The sequence below is a fragment of the Ruditapes philippinarum genome, unplaced genomic scaffold (assembly GCF_026571515.1).
Source record: "Ruditapes philippinarum isolate M1 unplaced genomic scaffold, ASM2657151v2 ctg1715_1_1_1_1, whole genome shotgun sequence".
Lineage (NCBI taxonomy): Eukaryota > Metazoa > Mollusca > Bivalvia > Venerida > Veneridae > Ruditapes > Ruditapes philippinarum.
The window spans coordinates 138865-159946 of record NW_026866475.1 but is presented as its reverse complement, the minus strand read 5'-3'; the positions used below and the strand labels follow the sequence as shown (position 1 = coordinate 159946).

General features: G+C 32.6%; 2 protein-coding genes across 2 annotated transcripts; both read right to left on the bottom strand.

Moving 5' to 3' along the window:
- Window positions 1-65: 65 nt before the first annotated feature.
- On the bottom strand, window positions 66-19817 carry LOC132732605 (uncharacterized; the record flags this gene model as incomplete). The annotated part of the gene is made up of 16 exons (XM_060719083.1): window positions 19307-19817; window positions 18250-18326; window positions 17780-17983; window positions 16807-17036; window positions 15242-15342; window positions 14486-14621; window positions 13178-13224; window positions 12865-12905; window positions 12131-12228; window positions 9715-9799; window positions 9119-9232; window positions 8622-8838; window positions 7969-8061; window positions 1698-1790; window positions 1114-1234; window positions 66-216 (listed from the first exon to the last, which is right to left on the bottom strand). Coding segments are annotated over exons 1-16 (1940 nt in total), but the record flags the coding sequence as incomplete, so codon positions are not given.
- On the bottom strand, window positions 2949-6072 carry LOC132732603 (uncharacterized). The gene is made up of 7 exons (XM_060719080.1): window positions 6021-6072; window positions 5608-5816; window positions 5304-5480; window positions 4749-5024; window positions 4251-4488; window positions 3738-3946; window positions 2949-3519 (listed from the first exon to the last, which is right to left on the bottom strand). Exons 1-7 carry the CDS (start codon window positions 6070-6072, stop codon window positions 3103-3105), a joined length of 1578 nt encoding a protein of 525 aa, XP_060575063.1. The 3' UTR covers window positions 2949-3102.
- Window positions 19818-21082: the final 1265 nt, after the last annotated feature.

Below are 21082 nucleotides of genomic sequence, written 5' to 3'. Positions count from 1 at the left end.
CAGCATTTACTTTATAACTTTTTTTAAATATTTAAGTCTATACAATGACAAATGGATGTACAAACCTGATAATATGGTCAACAAATAGTAAAGCTTTCCATGTATGAGTGTACCTGCTGGCAGTTGTAAATGCGGTATTAGTTGCTGTATTACCTCTCTGTCTACCAACTCTAGACATATACTCCTGATAGGACACACACTCATCCTGATACAAACCTACAATTATATCATTCATTATTATATTACTTATAAAGATTTATGACAGGTTATAAGGTCCTGCATTAATGGTTATATTGCAAACAACCATTTATATACCGCCGTATAACTTGTCAGAGACTTTTATAACGAATCTATAATACAGCAAGCATCTTTTTTTCATAAATTGACAAGAGCCGTGTATATAGAACTATATAAATGTCATGATTATCCAATGAAAACGTGCAGTATAATAATATAATTTATATACTAGTAAATCTATGACAGTTTATAAGGCAATGTATTAATGGTTTTTTGTAGGTTGTTTGTATATAAAACATGAGCTGTTGGACAAGGATTAAATTGCAAATAACGGTTTATATACTGCCATATTACATGTCAAGAATCTTTATAACAAATCTATAATACAGGTAGTGCAAACTTCTCTTTTTTTTTTTTATTAAGAAAAAAAATTAAAAAACTTCATAAATCAACTGCAACCATATATAAATGTCATTGTTATCCAATTAAAAACAAATCAGTTACAAACATGCAGTATTATAAATTTATTAATACTATCAAATTAATTTATCAATAATATCAAATATGGAACAGAGCTGACTTTCAGATTATTCTCACTTTTCCTTTTTTCCAATTTATTAAAAACTGACAAATATGTATCTTGCCAAGCTTTAGTGACAACCATGTATTCACTGTAAGGTCTCCTGTTTTCATAGATTATAAAGACTGATACAAAAACCAATACTTCTTCAGATCTTTTGCAATTTGAGAAAATAAAATTAAACATAAATCAAACTTAATTTATTTAAAGTAAACAATGAAATATTCCTAACATGAAATCAAAATAGCTTTATTTAAACAAAAACTTTATTACTACATTTTATAGTATCAACATACCAGTTTTACAGGCATCACTCAGGAATCCAGTAAACCAGAGTAACCATTGAGCAGACTTCATCCATGATGAGGTATAGTTTATATAGAAACCATTCTCTGTCATTAATTTCTCTAATAATCCCTTTAAATAAATTTCATTAATATAGATGTAAAAGCAAGGATTAATTACTACAGTCCATTAAATATTGTACATGTTAATCTTCGTTTGATACCAAATTGAATCTTCTTTTATTACCAAAAGTTGAATAAAAGAATAAAATAGTGTAAACATTTTTATTATAACTTGATTGTAACCATATCTCGATTGTTAGTTAAACCACTCTCAAATCCACTTCCTGGAACTAAGAAGTACCAGTGTTGTACAAGATAACATGGTTATAGTGGCATAAAGGCTCACACTCATGATTCCTAAGCTAATTATATAATTATGCAAGTAACAACAAGAATAAAGGGTTTATGTTTCTCTATAAAAATATGATAATAAATAAATACAGTACCTTGAAATATTGTTTATAAACACCATGAAAGGTAAAGGGTTTAATTTGTCAAACAAAACCATACATAGTGTATATTCAACAGCATACCTTAAGATATTGTTGATGATGGTGAGTAGAATTACTTTTCATTCCGTATGTACTTCCTTCCATCAGATAGAAACAATTTGTCAATCCACTACCCTGTAATAATGAAAATGAAACACACATTTAAACTAAGTACTGCCACTACCCTGCAATAATTTACATGAAACACACATTTAAACTAAGTACTGCCACTACCACTGTAATAATTAACATGAAACACACATTTAAACTAAGTACTGCCACTTCCCTGTAATAATTTACATGAAACACACATTTAAACTAAGTACTGCCACAACCCTGTAATAATTTACATGAAACACATTTAAACTAAGTACTGCCACTACCCTGCAATAATTTACATGAAACACACATTAAAACTAAGTACTGCCACTACTGGTTGGCGACCATCAACCGGACACTTTTTAAACATTTTTCCATATATTTTTCACATTTTTAAAGCTAGATACCTGAAATTTTAACACAATACAGCTAGGTTCTTCGCTAAACTGAAGAGCTGGTTTGTTTACTTCCGATTACGTAGACATTCGTGTATGAGGCCCGTGCGGGGGTGTACCAAAGTGTCAAAATTATCCAGACTACAGTACCATGTGTCCGGACAGGCAGTATATAGCTATAATTTAGCCAAAGTAATGGCTTGTATGGTTTAAAAACAATACTGTTCACATAAGCAATATTCCAGCGGCAATTGCCGAAAATTTGAGAATTTTATTATTAAATTTGAAATCGTTATAAGCTAGTTTAGGAGGTCAGGTATTGAGCTCTTGACGTAAATATTTTGACGTCAACCTTGTCTTAAGTGATGTAAACTTAGTAATTTTCTAAAGAACGAAAAAAATCAATTTTATTATTTAAGGATCTAAAAAGAGTGACACTGTATAATAGTCTATTTAGATTAAAGAAGAAACGAGACTTTTATCGTGCTTAAAAGAGTCTTATGAATGTTTAACTAGGCCTACTGTATAAGAAGGTGAACGCTTTCTTCTGCCAGATTGAGTGTTTCAATGAGACAGTTAAATTTACTCATGCTCGTTTGTGGTAACATTCTACAATTCGTATGACAATGAACTCACCATAACGGCAACAGCTATACTAGCTTGCATTATCCAGCTTTTCTGTTTTTGAAATAGATTACACTGTGTCCTATCAAACAGATGTAAGATATATATAATTTTCTATATACAACTGTATACATTGTATACAGTGTTATACGCGCAGATAAATAAAATTAACAAACTAATCTTGACATATAACTATTCTCACATTTATTTCATCATTTTGATTATGTAAAGTCAAAACAAACATCTATAAAACACAAATTTATGAAATAACTAAAAAACATCAAGAAATAAATTCAGACATAATCTTAACATTACAATTTCTCGTACTCTTACTCTTCCTCATACAACCACGGTTTACATACGGCACAATACCAAGGCATTCCGTCACTTTCACTCTCCTTCAGATACTCATTCTCACTCTGACCCAAGCACTCCTCATGATACCAACGCCCACACATACCATCATCGCACCCATACCACATAACTCCATTCACTTCGTCATTCACACGCCCTCTCTCCCCACACACAGCACAGGTAAAACGTTTATGTGCTAAGCGACCACCGACAGCCTTCTTCATTCGCTCCTCCTTAAGTTCTTGTTCCTTCTTTTTCTTTTCTGCCTCCCGTCGTTTCTTCTTCTCAACTTTCTCTTCTCCTTCTTTTTCTTTCTGCTGTTTTCTTTGTTCTTTTAACCTCAACCTCTCCTCCTTTTCCTCCATCTGGCGTCGCATGACCTCCTCCTTCTCCTGAAAACAAGAACAGAATAACTGTTGAAATAGAGATGAAGAAACAAAATTATTAGCAATTCAAAAATAATTTTGTTTTCAGTTTGATTTTTATTAAACAGAGTAAAGGTATATAATGGACAACAAAATGTTTAAGTAGCGTCAAAAAAGAACGTGTGTGGTTTCATAATATACTTAAGTTGGATGTACAGAAGCAGATATATTTCTAGTGAATTTACTTCTAATTTTTTCAGCATTTCATCGCCACTTATAACCCGGCCCTCGGTCACAATTCGTGAAGATTTTAATTTTCCCGTTGTTTTTCGTGGCGGTGGCACCAACACCTGCGCCATTGACTGCGGTATGACCCCCTGGTCAACTAGAGGATTTGTCAAGAATGACCCACAAGCCTCACATGTTTTAACATTGCTGTTTTCCTTTTCACCAGCTGAAATTAATATATATCGTAATTTTGATATATTTTTTCCTCTTAAAAATATGTTCTTTACAAAAGAGACAATGTATTGACTTTGCCGCGGAACTGAACAATCATTTAAATGTTTGTTTAAAAGCTGTTACCTTGATAAAAACTTAATGGTAAGTGTGGCAAGAAAACGGACAACGAACGAATTACTTCAAAAGTGAACTAATGGAACTTTTTAAATAAATGTTTGAAATCTTAAACAAATTAAATAACATGCATTACGCGTTTTACTGTTGAAATAAGTAAACGATAAACAGTAAATACATACTCTGTTCATTTGTTTTAGTAAAAGTTGCTGGAACTAATTGTGATTTATCTATGGCTTGTGGGTTATATGGCACTATGCCGGTAGCCACAAACGCCTGTCTAACAGAGGAGGGTGTCGTCTGTTCTATTGCGTGACGCAGAACTACAGGAAATCTCGATCTTCCTATTGACAGGCTTGGGTTGGCGAAGCCCAGATGCGTCGCCAGATTACTGAATCTGGTCTTCAGTGGTCCATTTACCTTCAAAATATCAGATCATTCCTTATAGATATACGTAAAGTGTAACTCAAAGGCTTAAAATAATAAAACGAAACTAATTTTGTATATATTATATAAATATGTTTAAGAATATGTACATACTTGCTCTAAACCTTCCCAATATATAAGGTAACAAGTACATAAAATATTATAATACAATTTAATGATATTATCATGTATCTTTTCTAATGCAAGTCTCGACAAAAAAAATCGTTTATGTAATTGCATGTGCATGTACTTACTTTTACATCCAATGGTTGAAGAATGTACGTTGTGTGGGCAGGCAACCCGAGCAGTACCACATCATTTAAACGGGCAGTCTCCACCAATGGCAATGTAACATGGCTATCGTGGTTGTCCATGACTAACAGGACGGGTCTCTCCCTGCCGCAGTTAATCAGAAATATTTCTTTAAACCACGTCAGAAACAGGTCACCGTCCATGTAGCCGTTCTCGCTCTTGCCGTACAGCCAACTTCCAGGTATACCGTCATGCATGGACCGGTGTGGTAACGATTCCTGTAATACTGAAATCCGGTATACATGCATAAACTATTATCTAGAAGAAAGCGGCATGATTGTACTGTGTTGTAATGAAAATATATTCTTTATTACGAGCTCTGTATAGATTTGCAGCGTATACTACTCGATGGCTTAATACTCGATAGCTTAAAAAGACTCACTTAAAAATACTCATTTGTACAATGTTAAGGAGACGACGTGTTTAGAACAAATTATAGCATAATTAATGTATATAACGTGACAATATTCATGTAAATTATATAATGTATGTTTTACTTTATATATTATCATTGGCGGTAGTATTCTGCCATCTGCGCAAATACACATGTTGACCGTCACATGTTCACATGATGTGATATTGTTGGCCGCAAAGCAGTGGGCCCCTTTCTGTCCAAACACTTTCACCTTCTTTCTCTCCTTCCCCGACCAACCCACTTCGTCTACATTGAAAATCTGTAATTAAAAAAGCTTTTACTTCATAAGAGATGAAGTAGAAAATATTTGATATTTTTTCCAAAGAAAATTCAATATATTTCATAGATTAAAATTTTATCAAGAGTAAAACTTGGTATAAAGGTACCTGTCCTTCCTTGTTCTCGAGCTTCTTGTCCCTCAAAACTTTCTTAAGGAGCTCAAACCAGCCGTCCATTGTATTCTGACTAGACATTCTCGCTCTAGACTTGTCCAGGTTTTCCGGGGTTCTCTCCGACAGTTGTGGGTGTCTGGCGAGGAAACCCCGGAACCACTTATCAGACGGTCCAGTTTCCATGCAAATGAGGGACACACGTCCTGTAAAAAACAAGATTATTATTAGAATCGCAATATCTCGGTCATGTATGAGCAAATGAAAAGACGCAGAAATGTTAGGTTTAACAAAGTTTTGCATTTACAAATCTATATACTAGTAGTTGCTACATTTGCTAAATCTTCCATGGAATTAGTTATCATATGCATGCCTATCATATCAGAATTTAATAGTTAATTGAATGTTACCTGTTCTACGTAAAATCTCCCGCACATACACACGAATCATGGTCCTAGTCATAGGGAATGACCGCCCATGTAAAGTACAAATTCTACCAGGGCCCCTTCCTCTTCTACAGTCAACAGCCTCGGGAGCTTCTTCCGGCTGCAGATGTCCAATGGTCTCTCCTGCAACCTGTCATACAGAGTGCTTTTAGGTATCCCAAACTCCCGGGCTGCAGTCCTGATCGGCTGTTTCTTCTGTCGAACAGCAGATAAAGCCTTCTTCAATTGTCCTGGTGAGTAGTTTGCCTGCATTTTCTGAAAGATATGAACATTTGGTTTGAATTTCTTATATATTCCACAAAGCAAAGGCATACTTTCAACTTCTGTGTCTTTTCATTATCTTAATATGCGTAATAACAACCCTTTTGTATTTAAAGCTTGAAAATTGAAGCATGACCCAGTGATTAACAGATCGAAAGGTTAACAGTCCCTTGCGTTCGATAGAAGTCGGTCTTCATTGAGCATGGATCTAAATATATTATATCTGTGCATTGACCAAGATTTAAAATATTAAAGGGAACAGATTGGTATGTGTGTTTGAAAGCTTAAGAAGAGTCTTAATCTGTTAAAAAAAAATCGATGAATAAAAAAATCAACATAAATAACTCAAATTATCTATTTTTTTCTATTTTTTCTTTACACGCAGCAAAAAGACTCTATAACTAAATGGTGTTATAAATACTCCCAAGAAATCCACTTATTTGTAAGGGAGACAAATCTGCAATTTTCCGACTCGATACGTTCGTACGAGTTGCCTCCCTTAGATTTAAAAATCGAGCGTAGTTTTTCCATGAAAATTGTAAATTTTCATTTATTTTTCATATTTTTGCGATATTTTGGTGTAAATATGTCAAAACTTTTATGACATAACATTTTAAAAAGTTTTTCTTTCGGCGAAAATAAAGTTTGATATTATCGTCTGCCGACATAAATTTATCGGTGATACTGCAGACGGGCCTCACATAGGAAGGGGCTGGAATTCTGCGCATGCGCATTGGACATTTTTCAACTTCCCCCACGATGATAAACACGGAAGTGAAATTTGGAAAATTAAAATGATTATTTTGTAACAAATACTTACAAACAAACACTGCTACTTTCTGATGTTGGTCAAAAACAAGCGTTTGATTGATCGACAACAACTGATCAAAGAAAACAACGAAATCAAGCGTTTAATGAACCGTCCGGGTTTGATGGTCATCCGGATTTGGTGGTCGCCAACCAGTACCCTGTAATAATTTACATGAAACACACATTTAAACTAAGTACTGTCTCTACCCTGTAATAATTTACATGAAACACATTTAAACTAAGTACTGCCACAACCCTGTAATAATTTACATGAAACACATTTAAACTAAGTACTGCAACTACCCTGTAATAATTTATAAGAAACACACATTTAAACTAAGTACTGTCTCTACCCTGTAATAATTTACATGACACACATTTAAACTAAGTAATGCCACAACCCTGTAATAATTTACATGAAACACATTTAAACTAAGTACTGCAACTACCCTGTAATAATTTATAAGAAACACACATTTAAACTAAGTACTGTCTTTTCCCCTGTAATAATTAACATGAAACACATTTAAACTAAGTAATGCAGATCAGCCCTTTCAATCGGTAATTTTTATTTGAACAAGAAACTAGAGTATATTTAATCAATAAGTATTTAAATATGCTTGTATCCATAACATAATTTCTAAAAACCAAACGCTGCTTTTAGGTCTTCGAAATACAATCACAAAATTGTTTTCAGCAGCAAAATGAAAGGGATAAAAAAAACTCAACATAGGAATAATTTTTACCTTAGTTAAAAGCTATGATCAAGGAAGTTGAGTTAGTAACATGTGTTATGTTTAACATTTAGATTCAAATAAGAAAAGTACAATGCACTACATACCAGCATGTTATTTATCTGTCTTTTAAACCTTGTGCTGTTAGTTGTATTCTCAAAATCTTCCCAACTTTTCCTCTCAACAACAAATGGCAGTACCTATAGGTTAAAATAACTATCTTTATTATTATCACAGATATTTGTCCCACTTACATGGAAAATGCATGCAAACTTTTTTCATTTCAACTTTAAACATACCTAGTGCATTTGATATATAGATGATATTGAATGAGTGTAACTTTAATACTTAATTTATTGAACGAGTTCAATAAATTCAGTAATGAATTTACATGAATTTAATATTCTTTTTATCACATACCAAAAATAAAGACTGTTTGACGTGAAACCATTTTTCATTGACACGCCTATAGAATAGCCCTGACTTTTATCGCGTCTTAACACTATGTTTGCATAGAGCAAATGACTTTGTGACAAAATATATGCACGGCTGTGCAAAACCACTTTTACGGAGTCAAATTATCGCCACAGGTATGTGATAAAAATTCATAGCACTTTGTAGATGCACCGTGATTGAGTCCTTCACCTTAAGCAATACTCATTACGGGTGAAAAAGTGAAGGTTATTTCAACTTCTTTTGCTCTTATAATTTTAGACATAAGGTGTAACAATTAGTGTTAAAGCAATAATAATTCATTTACCATCTCATTCCCATAATCTTTTCCTGTATAAACTACAGTAGTGTCTATCATAGGTGGAGTGAGGACCCAGATATAGTCACCGGCAGGAAGGAGTCGCACCTGGGCATCTATATTCTTCTCTTTAGCATATCTTAACAATCTCTGTTTATCTCTCTCATTCTCATCTATGATCAAACATAACTTTCTGTTGTTGATCACTCCAGTTCTGAAACTTCCGCTGAAAGAACAATGAGAGGGATGGTGTTAATTAATCATTTTAAAGACAGAAACATCCAAACTTTTGCTTGATTTTTACATTTTATTAAAAGAGAAGGTATTAGTCAATCATTTTAAATACAAAAACATCCAGGTGAGTCGGAGCACCGCAAACCAAAATTTTTTTAATGATGGTCTTGGAATGTCAATTTAGCTGCAAGGAAGCCTTCAAAGCTTAGTATTTTGAAAGTTACATATTAAGACTGGTTAAAACATTAAATCTAGAAACTATTTAAATTTACCTGTCAGTATTTTGAATCTTCGGCAGCCTACAGGATTCCATGAAGGTATAAAACTGGTTGTAAAATGTGTACAACTTCTGTCCTAATACCTGACCACTGGCTGACAGGGCATAACTGTGGCAAATTATGTTAAAATATAAGGTCAAACAATAATGATAAATTATATTAAAAGTAAGACCAAATATTAATAATAAATTACATTAAAAAGTAAGATTAAACGTTAATGATAAATTATATTAAAAAGTAATGTGGCGGGATTAGTCTTCATTAATGATATAATGTTAAGTTCTGAATTACTTTCCCAATGTAAAACTTTTTTTAGAAAAAATCTCTTTGAAACTGCCAGTTAGATGATAAATGGTAGATGATAAAATAGCTTCTACTATATATACTGACAAAAATGAAGATTTCAGATACAAAATACAATATATTGTTTTGTGAAAAGTTGAAAACAAATGTTGCACCGGGTCCCCTGAGTTAAACTGATGAATATTATTATTGCAGACAAACTGTTTTTCTATTGAAATTTTAAATATGCCATAAATATATACATTAAAATTCAAATCTACAATTCAATCATTTAAGAAGCTACTTACGTAGGGACCCTAGCAGCTTCTTTCTTCACCAGACCTTTATTCATGAGAACATTCTCCATACAATCAAATCCTCCCACATATTTTCCTATAATTATATATAGAATACATCATTGTAACTGTGGTACATTCATGCTATACCCCACGATTATACTATCAGTCTGTTCTTATACTATCAGTCTATTCTATCTACAATTTATTTTTTTATTATATCACTGTCAATATTCATCACATGCTCAAATACAATCCAACAGAAATAAATCTGTATCACACTTGAGCCTGATCAAAAATGATATAGCTGGTGATATTTCAATTATGATATGGTTGAATTTGTAGTTTCAAATCAATAAAGTATGTAATAAAGGGTTATTATAGGACTCTGATGGATTTTACTTGAATGGATAACAATTGGCGCTACAGCACCTTGTGATATCCTTATCCTAATAAAATCCACTCAAGTCAAATGCACATTCCAGCTAAAGATACACTTATAATATCCCTTTTATAACTTCACTTCCTACAATAAAGTCGATTTTTGTTCGCTCGAACTCGGAGGACCTGTGCAAATTTGTTTGAGAGATCGGTAGTTCGAGCTAACCAAGGTTGAACTACTATTATGATGATCATATGCCTAAAGGTTTCTAGCTTACATCAGTCAAATGATAAATACGTCAATATAATTGTTTGTTAGTACATCTGTTCATCGAATATGTCATATTCAGAATTATTATCCCAGTGTTTTCAATTAAGTATTAACGGTACGCTGTGTTAATCTATATTCTTGCATATTGTAATTGGTTGAGATCGATTTGGCAATCAGACCAAACTTGTTGAACAATGTTCAAAATATCTTTATATGTTTATTATGGGATGAACCTAATTTTAAAAAATAAATTAATGAATAAATTTTTTGAAAATTTTTTACAGCAGCATCTATCTGTAGTGATTTACTAAAATAAACACACGCACAAGTATCATTCTATAAATAGATAATACTGTTACAATTCATGTCACATGAACCACGGTTGTAATCAAAGCCGTCTTGGTAAACGTTATTCTTTATTAAGGTAGACCATGGGTAATGGGCACAATAAGGAACTGTAAAATTGACAACATAGGACAGTTACATGTCTTCAAGGTCACCTGTATGCAAAATTGAAATAAAATTTACCATGTGGTTTATGAGTTATGGATATATTTCTGAACTAAGACCTTGCCATTAGAAGGGCTTATTTTCAGAAATGAGGAAACTGTAAATAATCTGTAATATCATCATTATAAAAAATGTTTTACTATTGCTTATTGTTAAGAAACAAATAATAACATTCAAGTAACACATTACACAAGCAAAATGTTTGTTTCTAAACAAAATGTTCTTAATATGTATAAAAATGTTACCCTACCCCACCCACTTTTAACACTAATTTTTACATTTCCCTATCTAAAATGCCTTATTCAAAATATCCCTAAAATTTATCGAAATGAGGGTCTGTTTTCAAAGTTTGCCTAACTTTTCTCAAAGGTATATTAGTTGATCGTGCGAAATATAAAATACTTTTACCGTGTAGTTTTTATTTTATCGAACTTTGAAAATAAGAAAGAAAAAAAAAGTTGCCTCTTCTGGGGTTTGAACCCACGCCCCTCAATTTCAATGTAGTTTACAAGCGATTCTAGCCTATTTGAATACTCTTCAAAGTGGAGGTAATGCATTACCCATGGTCTACCTTAACTATTGCATAATTCATTTATTTCACGAGTAACTTTCTTTTTATCATTACCATGAACGGCAAATCAACAATATTATCATAACAAACAAATTGATTACAACACCTCCTATTTTGTATCAATTAACCTTTATTAACTTTGTCTTGATCACGAGGTTTTGAAAACATGTGTTGCTGTCATTTATTTAGGACATGACAACTTCTTTTTTTATGTTCGACCTAAAAGGTGTGATTTTCACCATATTTCTGCCAGACCAGAGATCAGGTTCCAGAGTTTGAGCGATCGGTGTTCGAGCGATCCGAGGTAGAACAACATATATTATATAGGAATTTTGCCGGGACTGGGCTATGAGTTTGAGCAGGGGAGGTATTCGAGTGATCCGAGTTCGAGCGATCAAAGTTTAACTGTATATACAGGAAAGATTCTCCATGGTTAATTTCATACAATAATACATTTCTTTGCAAGACAAAAGGAATCATTCACCATGCAACATAACCATTACATACTTTCCCTAACATAATCAACATAGCACTCTCTCAAAAATACACTCTTAACTAAGTTCTACATTATGTTGTAAGATTTCTTGATGATTATTACAAAAATATGCACTGAGCTCTTTTTTTCTTTTTTAATAAAAAAAAATTAGAAATCTTATGCAACTGAGAATATTTTATTGAAAATCTTGGTCACCTACCAGCTTGTTTATCTTGTAAATCTGTGTCAGTAAGAGGCTGTGCTCTTTTCTTTATTGCTTCTTCTGTCAAACTCAGTATTGAATCTCTTGATAATGCACTGAAAAACAAAATAAAATAAAGATATCAAAGATGTTTCCCTCTGTAAAATGCTACTTCATACAAAAGAATAGAGCATCAGTGTGTGTCAAAATATTCACAAATAGGTCGCATTTTTCACAACCTCACTTCATGTAATTTCCTCTGCTTTAGACTGCTCCTTGTTAATTAAATGACCCGATAAAGTAGTTTATACAGAATTTATTTCAGTTCAATTTAGCTATAAGCTTTAGATAAACTCATATCTGTTCCTGAAACCAAAGACTACTATGCAATGTGTGTAAATTTTCAAGGCAACAACAGCTTGCCACTTACAGGGTTTTAACCCATACTGCCACCAATCCTTAGATTACAAGTATGACACATGGACTACTTGGCCACACCCCCAACTTGCCTGTTATTTATACTATACTATACATCTGTATTGAATTAAGACTTTTTCAAAGAAATTATACTGAATTCAAAGTATATTCATAATCTCAAAAAACATTAACTGGGACAAAATGATGGTAATTAATAGGAATCAGACAAAGAACCAAAATTTTACAGTAGTGGGACTGGCATTTAGCTTGTATGATAAATTCTGCATCCTTCCCCTTTATCAGTCAATCTGCATTTTAAAAAATATATATTTTACCTGAACATTGCCAGCACTATGGAAAATGGTGCAAGGAAAGCCTGAAATTAGAAAAAAAACTCAGGTGAATGAAATTCAGAAGTTTGGCAATAACCTTACATGTAAAGCTGCACTATCTTGAACAAAAAAAAATTTAAACTAAATAAAACTTTCACCATATCACTCATATTCCTCTAATTTCTGCCAATTGACAGTCATAGAAATGAAATATAACCTCTCAAGTGTTCACAATAAACATAATATTGTATGGATTTAGATAACATCAAATTAAATCAAACAATGTTTGTACCTTAAATAACAATATGAAACTTACCCTTGGTACGTATGGCTTGCTAGCACTTGAAGGGGCTTGGTCAATATCTGTATAAATTTATTGAATCAAAATTACCGTGAAAATATTTCTGTATGTTATTTTGATTATAAAGTATTTACATATACATTACAGCATACTACCCAAAATATAAAACAGTTTCTATACTGAAAACAAGAGGGTCATGATGGCCCTGAAATCGCTCACCTGTACATAGGCCCCTGGGGTAGGGCAAATTTTAACCCAAGGGCTTTTATTTGAACACTTTTGGTAGACACCCATTCGAAGATGTTTCATGATAAATATCTAAGCTATAGCGCTTTGGGGATTTTAAAGAAGATTTTTTAAGTTTTTACTGTACACATATAGGGAAAAACAATGATTCCCCCTTCCCGGGCAAGCCAATTTTGACCCCAGGGATTTTACTTTAACAAACTTGGTACACACTCACTAGAAGATATTTCATGCTTGGTATCTAAACTCTAGTTCTTTGGGTTTTTAAAAGAAGAATTGAATTCCAACCATTAGTCTTCTAGTTATGCTAGAAAAAAAAGCAATGGAAAAGTAACAAAGGGCAATAACTCTGTAATTACTTTATATAGAGTTATGGTTCTTGTGCACTGCATTTCCCCTTATTGTGCTTGACCATTGTATGAAGTTGTTTTGAATTCCAACTAGTAGTTTTCAAGTTATGCTCCAGACAAGGAAAAGTAACAAAGGGCAATAACTCTATAATTAGTCAAGATGGAGTTATGGTTCTTGTGCACTGTACTTCCTCTCAATGTGCTTGACCATTGTATGAAGTAATATTGAATTCCAACTATTAGTCTTCAAGTTATGGTCCGGATAAAAGAAAGCTATGGAAAAGTAACAAAGGGCAATAACTCTATAAATAGAGTTATGGTTCTTGTGCACTGCACTTCCCCTTCTTGTGCTTGACCATTGTATGAAGTTGTTTTGAATTCCAACTGAAGTTTTCAAGTAATGCTCCGGACAAGGAAAAGTAACAAAGGGCAATAACTCTGTAATTAGTGAAGATGTAGTTATGGTTTTTGTGCACTGCACTTCCTCTCAATGTCCTTGACCATTGTATGAAGTTGTATTGAATGCCAACCATTAGTCTTCAAGTTATGGCTTATGATCCGGACAAGGAAAATGCAATGGACGGCTGGACCGACCGACCACCGAGTGACTCCTATATACCCCCTATACAGTATACTTCGTTTCGGGGGTATAAGAAGGTTCTAAAATATTTAACAACTAAAAATAAGTACATTTGAAATGATTTCTGATAAAGTCCACAAGTAATACCTTGTAAGTTATGTCTCCTCCTTGAAGCCCCAGCATGGAGGACATTAGAACATGAATGACACATTGCGAGGCCCCCCTGACATTCTCCGCAGTAAACCTCCGCCAAGGCCTCCTCACAATCATCACAGTATTTCCCCTGTCACAGAAACATAAACTTATCTAGTTCATTTACAATTTTACTTTTTAAAAAATGCATAGATGGAGGAAATAAAAAGTTCTTTCATATAAAATTTTACTTGAAGATAATAATTAAGAGACAGTCTTCCTTTAATTATGTTACAATATTTTTTCTGCCTAAATTCAATAAAATTTAACATAAAGTGACAGTGTAAATGTTGAGAGTCAAAATAAGTTTACATTTTGCCACATTTGTATCCAATTTCATACTGGTATTCTATTTTTTAATAAATACCCATTAACCCACATGGCACGCTGAATTTTCTATAAATATTTTACAGAATGTATTGGTTATGCTCAATTGATAAATAGAGAGGGGCAGTCTTTTTGTTTTAGGCAGTTTTTACACTTAATCCAAAACATTTCTTATTAAAAATTACAGGTCAATAACAATTCAATTATCTTTTAAAATATATATCTAATTCAACTTTATCTGACAATAATAGCATAATGTCACATTAATATGCCAATCTGTAATAATGAATCAAATCATTATTAATTGACTGTGTGGACAATTGTCAATGTCTTTATGTTGTATGAAAATAAAGAAAAATGTACATGTAATACAACATATCAAACCTGCTTTTTTCTGCCTCCCCCTCTTTGTTTTGTTGTTACATTGTTTCCTCTGTGTTCAATATTTCTGTCTCTTATAACTTGTCTTACCAAAGGTCTTTGCTCTGAAGTTACAACTAGAAATGTGTCCATAGGACACGAATGCCCCCACACGCCACTGTTCTGTCAATCTTATGACTCTAGGTCAAATATTTTTTGCACTACATGTGCCACATTCAGTTAAAAACTAAAAATCAACAAAGGGCCATAATTCTTTTAAATTTGGTCGCAACAAAAATTCCTTCCTTTACTACCATCTACACATTAAGGTTGTTCATCCTTGGAAGTTTAAGCAAAATCTGCCATCCGGTTTAAAAGGAGTTGCGTTCACAAAATTTCTATATGGTATATAGTGAAAAAATCAACAAAGGGCCATAATTCTCTGAAATTTTGTCGCAGCAAAAATTCCTTCCTTTACTACCATCTAAACATTAAGGTTGTTCATCCCTGTAAGTTTAAACAAAATCTGCCATCCGGTTTAAGAGGAGTTGCGTTCACAAAATTTCTACATAGTATATAGTGAAAAAAAATCAACAAAGTGCCAAAATTCTTTTAAATTTGGTCGCAGCAAAAATTCCTTCCTTCACTACCATCTACACATTAAGGTTGTTCATCCCTGTAAGTTAAAGCAAAATCTGCCTTACGGTTTAAGAGGAGTTGCGTTCACAAGATTTCGGGACGTACGGACGGACAGACGGAAGTTCTCACAGGACAGTAATTATGTGGCTACTCTATTGTTCTCTCTATTGTTCTTTTTAGCCACTCAAAAGAAAATAGCCACATAAAAGCGTTATGGAATGAATGACATCAAAGAGAAAGAACAGTTACCTATTGTCCCTCTAGCCACATAATTACTCTCCTGTGAGTGCATACGGACGGACGGACAGACGGACAAGTGCAACGCTATATGCTCCCACTTTGTGGGGGCATAAAAATTCATGAATTTAGAAATTATTTTTTAAACATATCAGCAAAAGATATCATAGTATAAATCATCAAAATGTTACCTTAAACAGTTTGTTCCAGGCAAATTTAAAAACATGGAGCTCTTCTTATTATACATTACACCGAGCATTGATTTTTTTTCATAACTCCATCATAAACCTAAAATTTTCTTGTCTAGACATTCTTTTTTTATCGTTTTCGAAAATTTATCGCTTTTTCTGTCATCTTCTGTTTCAATTTTCCCTTTATAAAGTTACGACTGACACATATTTATCTCAGTATCTAACATTTTCTTTTCAGTATGCAATGGAAAATATCCATTTTTAGCCAACTATTCACAAAAATATTACTTAAAAAGAATCTTCTTTACAATAAATTAACTTCTTATCTGCTTTTACCCAATGTGTTCAGCCTTTGTCACCAGTAAAGAACCAGGCCAGCTTGCATATTTATATAGTCTGCCAGTCTCTATACTGTTGGTAGCTCTACTTTTGTAGTTTCACACCAAAATCCCTTTTACTCTTAATAGCCTGGAATGGCAAAACCATTTATCAAATTTAGTAGGTTACAGATTAAATCCCTACCTATTTCATCAGGTAAAGCAAGCCCTAATCTGACAGCATGATGGTCAATAAATGCAGCAATCGGATCATCATATCTTCCTACAAACTCTTGTCTATACTCCCTTTCAAATGCCCTCATATCTTTCTGGGTGTACTCAGGGTGCATTGTAGCTGCTTTTTTCTTAAGTCCCTCCAAATACACAGCAAAGTCATCCAGTGTAGGGAAATGTGGAGGCTGCTTACCATATTCACTATATCAAATAATAATATAAAGTAATCAGATCATCTTGGTATGGAACTAAACTTCAACATAACAAGTTGTCCCAATAATAATTAAATAAATCAAATTTAAAAATCAGCCACTTCTATCTTGAATAGTACAGTTTAGTAAACTCATCCAGTGTTAAGAAATGTGGCGGCTGCTTTTCATACTCACTGTATCAAATACAACTTTACAAAAATAGCAAAATTTTATAGCTGAGCTGTCATAAATTCAGTTTTACTCATCTCTTGATAAAATGCTACCTCAAATATTAATTTGACTAAGCATGTTTTTGTAAGGTATTCTCTTGCAATCTGAAAATTATTTCTAGATCTTTATTAAAATTTTATAACATTTTTTGCCCAAACACAGTCCATATTGTTCTTATATAAGATAATGTCATATCTATAAAGTCTGAGTGTAATAACATTTTATTGACAAAAGAAAGAAAATGCCTCCCTCTTTAGCCATACAAAGATAAAATACATGCATCATGTCTGACAGCCATATCTAAAAGTGGCAAATAGAATATGTTTCTTAAACAGTAGTTTACTAACAGTCAATGTGTCTTTTTCTAACTTTAGATACGACTTGTTGTTCAAGACATTGTATTTACATAAATGTTCCTTATACAAAACTTTTACTAGCTAAATAAAAAAAACCAGATCATAACAGTTTATGACTTTAATCATAGATGTATCTTAGATAATAATACTTAAAAAAATTATGTACTTTTTAGAATTCAAGAGTACACCAATCAGCACATATTTCTTGGGTAGAGATTTCTGAGTCCATTTTTGTATGTTAGCATCATTTGGGTTCCCCTCCATCTCCTGCTTGATCTCCGAGGCTTTAATATACAGGCACGAGACCCATAGAGGGTTTGATGTCGTCTCCAGGATACATCCATCTTCTAGATTGTAATGGGCTACTGACCTATAACATTGTGTAGGTAAACATGTAAACATTGAGATTTCTGTTGCTTTTGTTAAAAAAAAATAAGAACTATTATGATATTTTTCCGAGTTAAAACATTTGAAAGAATGATTTATAGATTTGTTTTTCATGCAAAAATAGTAACATGTATATAATATTATCTAAAAAATAAAAGGTAAGGTTTGTTAATTTTTCTTTAACATAAGTTAAGTTTAAGTTTAAGTTATTCTTATTTGTTATATTCACATGATGATTGTTTGACTCACCTATCATCAGCTAGTGACTGATTATTAAGAAATAATTCATCAATTCTTGCTGCACCTCCAGACTGTCTTTTCACATTCTGGGAGAAACAAGAATGTTAGATATACAAAATACATGTATTCAACTATAATCATTTATTTTAAACGGACAACAACTTGAACAAGAGCCAAGCAGAAAATCTATTAACATCCAAAAGGGGGAAAATCATTGAAAATCAATGCAAAAGTTATACATCTAGTCAGTGATCCATAAGACATGTGTATAAATTATAATATTATCTTCACTGGGTGTGGAGAGCCTGCAAAGAACAGAAATTTTCTAATCAGTAAGCACTTAAAGGGAGATAATAACGGATCAATGCTTGAGTTACGGGTCTTTTATTGTAACCTAGCATGATACTTCCCAAGGCATTAAAATGAAAATATCAAGTTAATGAGTTAAAAAGAGAGTAGCAATCAAAATGAAAGCAGAGAGCCAGAGTAGAGGCTAAGGTAAACCAGAATGTATAGGACAATGCAGACAAGTCTGTTTGTAGTTGAAACATCTGCATCCAAAATAGCATTAGAATAACAAAGCCTGCAAGATGTGGTTTCTGCAAAAGTTGTTATTAGGCAATATTGAAATGATGTGGTGATCAATAAGAAATGATTTTTTTCAATTTACATTTTTAGTTTAGCTGTTTTAGATGATCTGATGATAATGCTAGTCCAACTAATTGTACTGCGCGGCGAGATATTGTGCTATTTTCGTGTCTGGGCAATATCTCGCCTCTACAAAAAGCGATATTCTGCCCCAGAACGAAAATATCTCAGAATCAAGCTTTGGCACGTCAATATATTTTGACTAATGATAATGCAACACGCCCACCATTTCGGCATTTGATACATATAAACTATATGTAAAAAAATGTATTGTTTCATCAACATTAAAGCAGTTAGACGTTATGATTATTATATAAACAATCCAGTTCCCTTACATATTATTCGTTTTTGAGTATTGATACTAAAAGTTCGAAAATTAAAGGGACGAAAAAAATGTAAACAACTTAAAATTCGAAACCTCTTTCACTTCTCCAATGGTCGTTCCTGCAAAATCATTTACATCTACATAGAGGAAGTTGCGTTCAGTAGTTTCAGGGTTATATCTGCTTTTGTTTCGAACAAAAACACGAATACTGCACGCAGGCCTCATTATTGTGCATTTTTCATAATACGCTCTACATCACATACTTAGTTACTTCCCCTTGATACCGCGTAATTTTAGGTGATCGTGCAACTGACTTTAAAGCGGCTGGCGGCTTGCACGTAAATTTCGCGCATGTATTTTTTTGCGCGAAATGGTACTTTTGCGAATGGTGCTATATAGGATATTGCATGAGTGTATTATGATATTGCATGAGTGTATTATTAAATTAATTTAAACAGTTGAAAAAAAAAATCGAATACAGAGGATTACCTGACGAAAAAGATACAATGTAGTTCTAAAATAAAAAAAAAATTAAAAAAAAAAATTAAAATTAAAATAAAATAAAATTGAATCATTTACTTTTATTTATTTTAAAAATTTAAATTTTAAAAAATTCTAATTCTATTTCTGATTTTAGGGTTGTGTACATAAATAGAATTCTTGTATGATGAAATTTTATGTGATGTTTGATTGTAGTGTTATATTTGCTTTTAATCATTTAATGCTTTCTTACCCATATTTATATGGGCTGATAAATCTTAACTGTTTTATAGAGTCTTTCATAAATGTACATTGATCTTCTTAATACTTTTATATATTTTCTTTTATACAGATTGTTTGTTTGAATTGTTAAAGGATAGTCAGTTATGTCGGAAAATAGCTTATATAGCTAATGTTTATATGTTTTTATGAAACCGACTATAAATAAAGATTATCTTATCTTATCTTTATCTAAGCAAGACAAATAAGTATTTAAATATAGTTATGTTGATTGTGAGACAAAATTGTTTAAGAAAGGAGTGTCTCATAACTTAAAAGCGTTTAAGAGCTTCAAGACATGGACAGGCATTCAGCTCAATGGTCAAGTCAATAATGATAACATATATAGCTATCTACCTTTCATTTAGTCAAACCCCTGTCGGGGAACTAGACTTTGTTAATCAGGAACAAAAGTATTTGTTGACAAGATAAATAAGCCAAAATCATTAATCATGGGCATGGATCTTGGATTTAAGGTCGATTGCGAAACAAGTTCTTGCAATTTATATTAATCACTTTCGATTCCACTTTTTGGAACCAACCAGTACTAATGTCATATGAAGAAACATGGTCGTGACTCGAGTAGGGATCGAACCCATGATCTCTGGGTTGAGAGGCCTTAACCACTTCGCCACTGCTCCCCTTATGGATCTGAAACGGAGGAAGAAATAATATACATCACATAAAGATATAGTACTGCTGTTGTACACAGAAATTTACAGACATTAATTTAAGAATAAGATGTGTGAGGTTTGCAAATACGGGTGTACACGTTCTGTCTGTTCCCGTGCATTATTTTTTTTTTTTTTGAAAGAAAACTTAGAAAGAAGACAAATGACAATTCTACCTTAATTTGAGGCGTTCCTAAATGCAACCCTTTTTTTAAAAAGTTTTCCTGGTTTGTTGTTATTATTATTATTATTATTATTATTATACCACACTTGCAAAATTATATATGTATATAATTATGCAAATAAAACAATCTTCAAACACCAAAGAATATGTAAAATGTGTACTGCAACTATTTGTGCACATTATATTAAATCAATAAATTATATGCATTCATTTCTTATTGGAAAATTTGAAAATTTATAGAAAATAAATTTCTAA

Coding starts and splice junctions, on each gene's coding strand:
- LOC132732603 (XM_060719080.1), bottom strand. CDS start 6,072: ATGACTAGGACCATGATTCGTGTGTATGTGCGGGAGATTTTACGTAGA. Junction 5,481..5,607: donor TCGAGAACAAGGAAGGACAG/GTACCTTTATAC, acceptor TTTTAATTACAG/ATTTTCAATGTAGACGAAGT. Junction 3,947..4,250: donor TACTAAAACAAATGAACAGA/GTATGTATTTAC, acceptor TATTAATTTCAG/CTGGTGAAAAGGAAAACAGC.